General features: G+C 55.2%; 1 protein-coding gene across 1 annotated transcript in view; it reads left to right on the top strand.

Moving 5' to 3' along the window:
* The window catches only part of MLXIPL (MLX interacting protein like), an 18,724-nt gene extending 13,447 nt beyond the window's left edge, over nt 1–5,277 (top strand). The window contains 11 exon segments of the mRNA XM_077777896.1: nt 72–241; nt 1,505–1,571; nt 1,574–2,014; nt 2,242–2,309; nt 2,383–2,533; nt 2,690–2,802; nt 2,899–3,018; nt 3,174–3,301; nt 3,401–3,524; nt 4,094–4,223; nt 4,496–5,277. Coding sequence (XP_077634022.1) covers nt 72–241; nt 1,505–1,571; nt 1,574–2,014; nt 2,242–2,309; nt 2,383–2,533; nt 2,690–2,802; nt 2,899–3,018; nt 3,174–3,301; nt 3,401–3,524; nt 4,094–4,223; nt 4,496–4,614 — 1,631 coding nt within the window. The 3' untranslated portion in view covers nt 4,615–5,277.
* The last annotated feature ends 5,647 nt before the right edge of the window (nt 5,278–10,924 follow it).

Raw genomic sequence — 10,924 nt, 5'->3', positions numbered from 1 at the left:
CTCCGCCCGCCGCCTCCAGTCACGCGTGGCCTTATCCCTAACTGCCACCGCCCTGTATGTCTGATTTACAGATTTCTTCACCAGCTACCGCCCCCCGCAGACGCCCACAGCCTCCCACTTCCCGGAACCCCCCAGCTTTGGGACCATGGCTGACCCTTTCTTTGGCAGTTCCATCCTGGGCTCAGAGGTGCCCCCCGCCTCGTCAGGCATGACCCACCTCTCAGGGCATAACCGCCTGCAGGTGAGCTCCTACCCCAGGCCTTTGGCCGTGCCTCGCTCACCTGCCCATGTCCCCGAGATATTCAGGGCTCTTCCTGTGTGCCCTTTCCTGTGCTTGGTCGACTGAGAGGGACTGGAGTCAGGGAGAGAGACCCCATCTCTGCCCTCTGAGTGGGCGCCATTGAGCCGGGGAGGAAAAACCATTGTGAAGCAGAGCTGGACCAGGTGGTTCTGGGAGGGAGGCTGAGGGCAGGGGAGCATAGAGCAGGGTACCAGGAAGGACTGGTTGCTTGAGGAAGGCTTCCTGGAGGAGGGGAGGTTCTGGGCTTAGTGAATGTGTTGGGTTTGGGCAGAAGAGGCCAGTAGAGGGCAAGCTGGATGGGGAGAGAGCACGCGGAGACAGAAAGCGCAGTGTGAGTGTTTAGGAAACAGTGAACCTGCCATTTTGGAGCAGGAACTCACAGGCTCAATCCTGAGGTTGCCTCTCTGCTGCCAGGTCAGACTCCTTCTCCCTCTGTCATCAGACTGTTCCGGCACTATTGTAGTTCATTGTTGACAGGTCTCTCTCCTCAACCAGACAGTGAGCTCCTTACTGGAAGAGCGAGGCCTTGCTCACCGCTGCATCTTCCATACCTAGCACAGTGGAGGCAGCATTGGGTCAATGGTTGCCCAATGATGGGGCTGCTAAGTGAATGAGCGAGTGTAGAGATGGATGGGTGTGTCAGTGAATGCATATGCGGGTTGTAGATGGGGGTGGAGGCTTACATGGGTAGGCGATGGTTGGTTGGATGGATGGACGGGCTGGTGGATGGGTTTGTAGATAAATAGGGTGGTGGGTAGATAAGTGGCTGGTCAAAGAACAGACGGTGGATAGGTGGCTGCTTATGGATGGGTTGGTGGATGAATAGGTTGGATGGATTGGTGAATGGGTTTATACTTCATGGGTTGGTGGAGAGATAGGGAGATGAGTTAGCTCACAGGTGAGAGGACAAATGGAATATGGAGGATGAATGGATTGGTGGTTGGATGGAATCATTAGTCAATGAATGAAAAGATGGGCAGGAAGATTGATGCTCTTTCTCATGCCTAATTTGTGCCTAAGTGTGTTCCACTCCCTCCCCTCATTAGGTTACAATTTCCCTTGGTGTGTGTGGGTGGGGGGACAGCAGGATCATTTCTCCTCTCTCTCCCAGTGCCCAGTCCAGAGCTCAGCCAGAGCAAGAGGCTGCCTGGGTGGCTGCAAAGGCCAGCTTTCTCTCCTGCTCTCTGTCTGTCCCCCAACCAGGCTCGGAGCAGCTGCCCTGGTCCCCTGGACTCCAGTGCCTTCCTGAACTCTGATTTCCTCCTTCCTGAAGNTACCCTGCCCTTCCCAAGGGGCCTGGCCTAGAGCCCTGTCCCCCACCTTCCTTCCCTCCCATGGCTCCTCCCCCAGCTTTGCTACAGGAAGAGCCTCTCTTCTCTCCCAGATTCCCCTTCTCTACTGTCCCTCCTGCCCCAGGAGTGTCCCCACTGCCTGCTCCCACTGCCTTCCCACCTACCCCACAGCCGGGTCCAGGCCCTGCCCCTGCTCCCTTCCCCATAGACCTTCTACCCTCAGGGTATCTGGAGCCCCAATTTGGGCCTCACTTCACAGTGCCCCAAGGCCTGCGGCCCAGAGGCAAGCCCCCCACCCCATCCCCTAGAGGGCAGAAGCCCAGCCCCCCAAACTTGGCTCCTGCCACCGCCAATCCCAATCCCGCTGCCACTGCCCCAGCCGGGGGCAACAACCCCTGCCTCACACAGCTGCTCACAGCAGGTGAGATGGGAAGAGCACTGCCCACAGAGGGGAAGTGGGGAGCCTGTGTGAGCAGAGGATGAAGTGTTAAGGGGTGGGCTCAGCTGTCGGGAAGGTGGCAAGGAATTAGGGACATAGGCCCCAAACCTGAAAGGGGGGTGGGCTATATGGAGGGGAGGGATGGGGTCTTGGGAGATGATGGGGCTGGGGCTGGCCCCAGTGTCCCTCACAGTTCTGCTTGTGCACAGCCAAGCCTGAGCAAGCCCTGGAACCACCCCTTGTGTCGGGCACCCTCCTCCGGCCCTCGGGGTCCCCGGTAAGATGGCGGGCACTGGGAGGTGAGGGTGGGCCCAGGGCTTCACCCAACTCTCCGCCCTTCTCCACTCCAGCAGGAGATGGCCCCTGAATTCCCCTGCACCTTCCTACCCCCGACCCCGGCCCCCACACCGCCCCGGCCACCTCCAGGCCCAACCACACTGGCCCCTCCCAGGCCCCTGATTGTCCCCAAAGCGGAGCGGCTCTCGCCCCCAGCACACAGCGGTAAAGAGGGCTTGCAGGGATTGGGGGACTCTAGGGGATGGAGAAAGGGGAAGGAAGAAGGGGGGACTGCATCTGAGGCCAGGATGAGAGGGACAGGGCAATGGGACCCTCTCCCCTGTGTCGGTCTGTCTGTGGGTCTGTCTTTCCCGGCCACAGGTGGTGAGCGGCGGCTGTCTGGGGAGCTCAACTCCATGCCAGGCCCGGGGACCCTGAGTGTCTGCGTCTCTCCCCCTCAACCCATCCTAAGCCGGGGCCGTCAGGACAACAAGGTGGCACCATTCCCTCACCCCAAGATCTGTTTGCTACCCCCAGGCCCTTCCATGCTCCTTCCTAGGCTCACCTCTCTGTCTGACCCCGCCCCCAAGACTGAGAACCGGCGCATCACACACATCTCTGCAGAGCAGAAGAGGCGCTTCAATATCAAGCTGGGGTTTGACACCCTGCATGGGCTGGTGAGCACACTCAGCGCCCAGCCCAGCCTCAAGGTGAGAGCCCCCAGCCCGGGCCGGCACCCCCAGAACCATAGGGCTCCTTGCCCAAGACCAAACCTCAGGGCCCCCCAGACATCCAGTTTCCTCCTCAGTGGACCCCAGAGTGGGGCCACCTCCAGCACCTGAGCCCACATTAGGTGTGCCTGCAGGTGAGCAAAGCGACCACCCTGCAGAAGACGGCCGAGTACATCGCCATGCTGCAGCAGGAGCGGGCGGCCATGCAGGAAGAGGCCCAGCAGCTGCGGGACCAGATTGAGGAGCTCAACGCTGCCATTAAGTAGGCGGGGGGTGCGCATGCGCACGCACGCTCACAGGGAAGGGGGCAGGATTCCCAAGCCTTGACCTGCACCCCCCCCCCCCCCCCCCCCCCAACCAGCCTGTGCCAGCAGCAGCTGCCTGCTACCGGGGTGCCCATCACGCACCAGCGTTTCGACCAGATGCGAGACATGTTCGACGACTATGTCCGCACCCGGACACTGCACAACTGGAAGTTCTGGGTGGTATCCTCACTTGGCCCGCGGTGGGGTGAGCGCGGCCGCGGGACCAAGCTGTGCCCGAATGCAGGCTCAGCTCCACAGGCCAGGCAGGGTCCCAGAGCTGCTCCCAGGGGAAGGGGCTCCGGTTCCGCTCCCTCCTTCCAGGCCCTTGGCATCTTGGTCGGCAGGAGTGCCCAGTAGATTAGCTGGGAGCGGAGGGCAACCGAGGGAGGAGCCTCTGGGTGAGGGGAACACAGCCTTGCCCACAGGGTGTCCCAAGGGCAGTTTGGGAAGAGCCTGAAGTCTGAGCGGCGTGAGTGGGGTCGGTCCTAAAGAGTCTCTCACTCCCTAACCTGGTCAAGTTCTTGGCTGAGCCTGGGGCAGGAGGCCCAGGGAGGAGGGATAGTCCAGCCCAGAAGAAGCGCGTAGAGGAGCCGGAGAGGATGGGAGGGTGGCTATAGCGGGAGGCCTCGAGGTTCAAGGTGCCACAGTGGCCAGGCCCTTCCCCTTGTCTGGGCCAGAGGTCAGGGCTACACATGAGCTGGGTGAGGGTACTGGCTGGACAACGGGCCCGATCCTTGACCTGGGCCCAGTTCAGCGTCCTCATTCGGCCTCTGTTCGAGTCCTTCAATGGGATGGTGTCCACGGCAAGCTTGCAGAGCCTCCGCCAGACCTCACTGGCTTGGCTGGACCAGTACTGCTCCCTGCCTGCTCTCCGGCCAAGTACGTGAGCCACCTACCTGCCCACTGGAATGTCCAGGCCTCGGGGCAGAGGGTTCCACTCTGCTCAGACTGTAGGTCCAGCCTGCCCTGGATGGTCCCCTGGCCACCAGGACACCTGCAGACAGAGGTCCTCGGAGGGGCTGACAGTCTTGCCAGCTAGTATCTCCTCCCTATTCCTTTGTCCTCAGCATCCAAGGGTAGGGCCCTGACCCCAGAAGGTATCTCTCCCTTTCTCTCTCTCTCTCTCTCACTCACTCACTCTCTTTCCCCAGCTGTCTTGAACTCTCTCCGCCAGCTGAGCACATCTACCAGTATCCTGACAGATCCAGGCTGTATACCTGAGCAAGCCACACGGGCGGTGACAGAGGGCAGCCTTGGCAAACCTCTATAGGGCTGGCCAGACACTGCGATTTACTCAGCTGCCCAGGGGCTGCTTTCCTTGGGCCTGGGCTCCAAGGACAACTTCTGGGCACTCCCTTCCTGCCCCCAGCCCTGGCTGTCCCCTTTCCTGAGGGTCTAGCGGTGCCCAAATCTCTTCCACCTCCTGGAAGCCAGGAAGAACAGCATTCCATTCCCTGCCCCACCAGAGACTAACACTGTGACCTGAAGGACTCATACTCTTCTTTGGACCTTCACTTTCCAGTCTGCAAAATGGGGATGGAGAAGCTTCAACCAGAAGATGATCCCAAGGCCTTAGCAACTGTGATACTTGGGGCCTAAGCTGGCAACTCAAGGAGTCTGTAGGAGGAAGGGGGAAAATCCTGTTTCCCCACCACCCCTATCTGTCCCTCCTCCCCTCCCCCCACAGGGCACGGGCCTCTGTTTCTGAGCAGAGAGGCAGAAAAAGAGAGTCCCACTCTCTGCTCCTCCGCTGGTGGCCACTGGGGGGGTGGGGTGCTACAGGGTGGCATTGCTGGGTGAGGCCAGGAAGGTCTGATCCCAGGAGAGGAGCAGGGCAGGGGGTGGCCAAACCAGGGCAGGCATCATGTGTGCGTGTGGATGCGTGTGTGTGGATTTTGTAAAGAATTCTTGACCAGTAAAAACAAAAACTGTTGGAGACTGTCAGCGTGTCTCACTCTGGGATGGAGAGAGAGCGCCAGTTGGCAATGGGAGGTGGCCTAGAAAGGACCTTAGCTTTTCCTCTGAGCTGGAAGCCACAGGAGAGTTTGGAGTAGAGGTGGAACAAGATCAGATATAAGGTCTTCACAGGATCCCTCTGGGTGCGGAGTCAGGAAGAGGCCACCGTGGCGCAAGGGCAGAAGCATGGAGGCCCATTTTAGGCTGTTGCCGTCATCCAGGTCGGAGATGACAAACAACTCGCCCTGGAAATCCTCTCTCCATGGCCAGGAAAAGGTTCAGAAAGGCTTACCACCTTCCAGGTTGGAAGAGGGCAGAGCCGAGCCCATGAGTGGAAGTCACAGGGTCTTCTGTTGGAACCATCCAGAAGGAGAATGTGTTGCCTCTGGGGGGGAAGTGACCTCCCCATTTATGCTAGATGTGCAAGCAGAGAGCAGACACACACTTGGTTGGGATGCCTTAGAAGGAACTGATACTTCAGGGGTGCCTGGGTGGCTCAGTCGGTTAAGCATCTGACTTCAGCTCAGGTCATGATCTCATGGTTTGTGGGTTCAATCCCTGTGTTGGGCTCTGTGCTGATAGCTCAGAGCCTGAAGCCTGCTTTGGATTCTGTGTCTCCTTCTCTCTCTAACCCTCCCCTGCTCACCCTGTCTCTCTCTCTCTCAGAAATAAATAAAACGTTAAATTTTTTTTAAAAGAAGAAACTGATACTTCAGATGGGGAGTTGGGGTGAATGGTCCCCATATTTCATTGATTCTTTTATTGAGCCATTTAACAGATCCTTTCTGAGGGCCCGCTGTGGACCAGGTGATGGTCCTGGTGCTGGGGATTCTGGTCACTACTGGATCCCTCTCCTCATGGAGCTGATTCAAGGTCAGGGAGCCTGAATCTTCTCACACCTCAACTTCTGCAGCTGCTTGCAGGATATAAACAGCAGACAGTCTTCCGTGGCCTTTGACTTTCCCTCATTTGTGTGGAATCATAGAGATGACAGTACTAACTGCATATTCCTCTAGCATTTGCTGCGTGCCAAGCACTATTTTAAGCACTTAATATATATTAACTCACTTATTACATATTAACACATACCTCTATAGGCCAGCTGTGAGGATGTCAGAATAAATATATATAAAGCACTTATAGCAGTGCTTGGCATATAACAGTACGTAAGAGTTATCATAATAGTTACTATTAGCATCCCCATTTTACAGATGAAAAATTGAGGCACAGAGAGGTTAACTAGCCCGTTGTATGGTTAGTGAGATGCTCACTCAGACTGTCTGACCCTATTCTCTGCTTTCAGACTCCCCTCCTTTTTAAAAAATGTTTTTAACATTTATTCATTTTTGAGAGACAGAGAGAGACAGAGTGTGAGTTGGGAGGGGCAGAGAGAGAGGGAGACACAGAATCTGAAGCAGGCTCCAGGCTCTGAGCTGTTAGCCCAGAGCCCGACACTGGCCTCAAACCCATGCACTGTGAGATCATGGCCGGAGCAGAAGTCAGACACTTAACTGACTGAGCCACCTAGGTGCCCCTAATTATTTTTTAATGTTTGTTTTTGAGAGAGAGGAGGACAGAGGATCCAAAGCAAGCTCCATGCTGACAGCAAAGAGCCCGATGCAGGGATCAAACCCACAAACCATGAGACCATGACATGAGCTGAAGTCCGACACTCACCTGTGTCCCCCCAAGAGTCGTCTATCTACACTTGCTCTTCCTTTCTCCTCCTCTCCCACTCACCCAGTCTTTGGTCTCCTGGACCCTGTTTCTACCGCAGCCTCACCCCTGCACTGACTCACTCTCACTGAGGTCACATGTCTGACTCCCTTGTTGCCAAATCCAACAACCATTTTGCAGTGCTCTTCCTCCCTTGATACCACTCCCCCCCGCCCCCCACCGCCCCTGGGTCCCTGGACCTCATTCTTGAACTGCTTTTTCCCTGTGAATCCAAAATTCTCTGTAGGCTCTCCCTCCTGCCTGACAGTGACTTCCCAGTGCCTGCGATGGGAGGAGCCTCTTCTTCCCGGCCAGTCCCTTCCTGGCCCACTTCTCACTTGGTGGCAAGCGCCAGGTAATACCATTCCCTTTGGCCTCTCTGCTGAGGACTCACTATTCTGCATCTGCCCCGCTCTGCCCCTGGAGCTACGCAAGCACATATCCGACTGCCACCCTGCCCCCTCCCTCTGAGTGTTTCCCAGCTCCCTTTACCTTCAAGGAACCAGAACAGAACTCATCATTTCTGAGACTGTAGCCCACAGTCTTCCATGTCAAACCTGCTCCTTTTTGTGCTCCCCATCCCCAGGAAGGGTGCCACGACCCAGGCACTTGTGCAGGCTGAGAACAGTCGTTACCAAGGGCTGGTGAGTTGACCTTGTACACATCCATCCCCGCAGCTGCCACCCTGGTCCAACAGACCATCTCGTCCTACACATAGTCTTGTATTGGCCTGCGAGGTCCCTGGCAGCTGGTTCTCGAACTTAAGTGTGTATTTGAATAGCTTGGAAGGGCTTTAAAAAAAATCTTCACCGGCCAGGTCCAGTCCAGACCAATTAAATCAGAAGCCCTCAGGGTGGAAGGTTAGACACCAGCATTTTTTAAGGTGATTCCAATATGCAGCCAAGGTTAAGAACCACTGTAATTGAGGCTTCGAGCTGCAAATGACATATGCCTAGAGCTCAAGTTAGTTAAATGGGTGGTTCAGCGTTTCTGAGTCTGCAGGTCTGGCATGGGGTCTAAGACTCTGCATTTCTAATGGTACTAATCCAGGGTCCATACTCTGAGAACCACTACTTAAAGGAAAAAATGTATTGTTTGGGCTAACACAGAGGCCAGGTAAGAAGGCCTCCAATCAGTACAAGGTGGGTTTTCAGTTGCAGATTGTGAAGTTGTGTTTCTACTACTTCCTTGGCTCCTGCTTCCCTCGGATGAGGCCAGGTTTGTGGGCCGAGGTTCAAGGTACTTTATGACTGGACGCTGCTACCTCTCTGGCCTCATTTCTCTCCATAGCCTCCCTCCCTTCACATTCTTCTGGCACCATCGGCAACACTCACCCACACAGGCTGCCAGAGCCACTCCCTTCTGCCTCCCCTGTCTGAATGGCCCCCCAAAAGTACAGCCAAGTCTCACTGCCCCTCCAAACTCATCGGTAGAGCTCCCTCCCTGACCCGCCCAGCCTTCCCAAATCCTGCTTTGTGTCATTGGTTGTCCTTCCACAAGTTGACCTTGGCTCCCAGCTGGGCCTTGTGACACCTGAGGTAAGAGCCAGGCCTGCTTAGCACTGAGTGGTGAGTGGCGAGGTAGGAGGAGTATAGATCTTGGAGTGTAACCGACCCCAGTTTACTACCCACCCCAATGAGTTCTAGCTCTTGCTTCCTTGTTGACCTTGGGTAAAGCACTTGACCCAAAACTAGTTTTTTCCATTTGCTTAATTTCATAGCATCACTTGCCTTAAAGGCCGCTATAAAAACCAACCAAATTTCCTGATGTGAAAGAATCTTGACTGAGCCTTGACTGAGCTGTACACAGAATCCTACTCTTTCTTCTCCTTGTCCCCCACATCAACAGACTAGAGTCACAGACCTGCGTGTGTTCCCATGTTCATTCCTCACCTGTGTGGTCCCTGGAAAGTCACCTAATGAGCACTTCCTAGAGTATCAGTCTCCTAATCTGTGGGATGGGAATGGGAGATTAAATGAAATGCAAAGCTCCCAGATCAATCAGTGTCACATGCAAAATGCCTGGTGAAGGAAGTTCTTTTTTTAAATGTTTATTAATTTTGAGGGAGAGAGAGAGCACACACAAGCGGGGGAGGGGCAGAGAGAGGGGGACAGAGAATCCAAAGCAGGCTCCATGCAGACAGCAGCCAGCGCGATGTGGAGCTCAAACTCACGAACTGTGAGGTTATGACCCGAGCTGAAGTTGGACGCTCAAGTGACTGAGCCACCCAGGTGACCAAAGGAAGTTCTTCTAAAAGTACAACTTTGTCAGGGCACCTGGCTGGCTCAGTTGGTGGAGCATGCAACTCTTGATCTTGGGGGTTGTGAGTTTGAGCCCTATGTTGGGTGTAGAGACTGCTTAAATAAAAAAGTAAAAAAAAAAAAAAAGTACAGCTTTGTCTCGAGGTGATGGAGAAAGCAGTTCATGGCTAGTGCTACAGTTCTCAGCAAATTAAAGAGGAAAAGCCCCACCCCCCAGCCCTCCCCACACTACTGCCCACAGTTGAGTCCATGCCAATCCTCCTCCCCACAAAGGACAAAAGGGAAGGAAATGAGGCCACCCTCCGTTTGCTCTCTGACTGGATCTATGTCCTCAACCAAGGTTACAGGTCGTCTGGTCTCTGCAACATCCTCTCCCCTTAGAGGGTCCTTCTAAAGGCCTGAAAGCCTGCACTACAGGAGAGGTTCCCTGGTGGGCATGGAAACCTTTGAATCTGGAATCCTTGACCTTGGTACTTACTCTGGGTTGTAGGGCTGGGAGACCTGTGGAGCACAGCTCCCTGTTCTGGAAACATTCCCTTTCCAGCCAAGCAGGTCTAATTCAATTACGATCAATTAGTCTTTCAGAGTACCTCCTTTTTGGTTAGAGCTGAATGAACTCCGTAGATGGTGTCGATGCCAATTTCCTGGTTTTGATATCACACTAGAGTTACATAAGATGTTACCATTGGGGGAAACTGGGGGAACGTTCGTAGAAACTTCCTGTTCGTTTTTTCCAACTCCTTTTGAATCTGTAATTTCAAAAAACTATGAATCTTGTTAAAAACCTTTTCAAGTTCCTTTCCACTTCCCAGGGCCACACCTAAGTCCAGGCCCTTATTTCCTTCTTGGATCCTTGCAAAACACCTCCTGATTTTCCTTCTGTGTTTGGTCTTGGCACCCAACTGATCCTTCCAGAGGATCTCAAGAGACACCAGTTTTGTCCTAACTCGCCCTGTAATAACCAGCAGAGGCTCCTTTCTGTTGGTTGGATTCAGCTAGCTCTCAGGGCCCCCCAGATCTTTCCAGTCTTATCCACTACTTACTTTTTTGCTCATGCCCTTGCCTTCCCACAGCAACCCTTCTTCTCGGGTCTCTGCTGAGGCTATTATCCCATGGTTCAATTCTAGGGCTATCCTTTCCTTCCTCCATTAATACCAAAAGCCCGTCGAAATTTCCCGATGTTAAGAGCTGTTAAATGGGAGTTATTAACCCCCGCCTTGCCTCCTTGAAAGGATCCACTGTGGTGATGGCTAGAATAACTTCTTTGATAAACAATTATCGGTAAATTACTCAAGGGGAGGACTCAGCAGAGCCTGCAGAATTCGACCCCCAGCTTGGGAGACGACACGGCTTCAATCACCAGACCGCAGAAGGGCCAGGCCCCGACTCTCGGGACGATCCATGGGTGGGCCCCGCCCTGCTAGTCACTCCAACAGTCAGGCCCCGCCCTGCGAGACGCACTAACCGTCAAGCCCCGCCCACGAGACTCTCCGGCAGCCAGGCCCTGCCCTTCTGGACGCTCCAATGATCCAGCTCCGCCCCGCGAGGCGCCCCAACGGTCAAGCTCCGCCCCGCCCCTCGGGACGCGCCAACGCCCAGGCCCCGCCTTGTGTGCGTGCGCGGCCCCGCGAAGGCGTGCAAGCGCCC

Source organism: Crocuta crocuta, unplaced genomic scaffold, assembly GCF_008692635.1.
Source record: "Crocuta crocuta isolate KB4526 unplaced genomic scaffold, BGI_CrCroc_1.0 scaffold217, whole genome shotgun sequence".
Taxonomy (NCBI): Eukaryota; Metazoa; Chordata; class Mammalia; order Carnivora; family Hyaenidae; genus Crocuta; species Crocuta crocuta.
The sequence above is the reverse complement of the archived record's forward strand: the minus strand, read 5'-3'. Positions and strand labels throughout refer to the sequence as shown.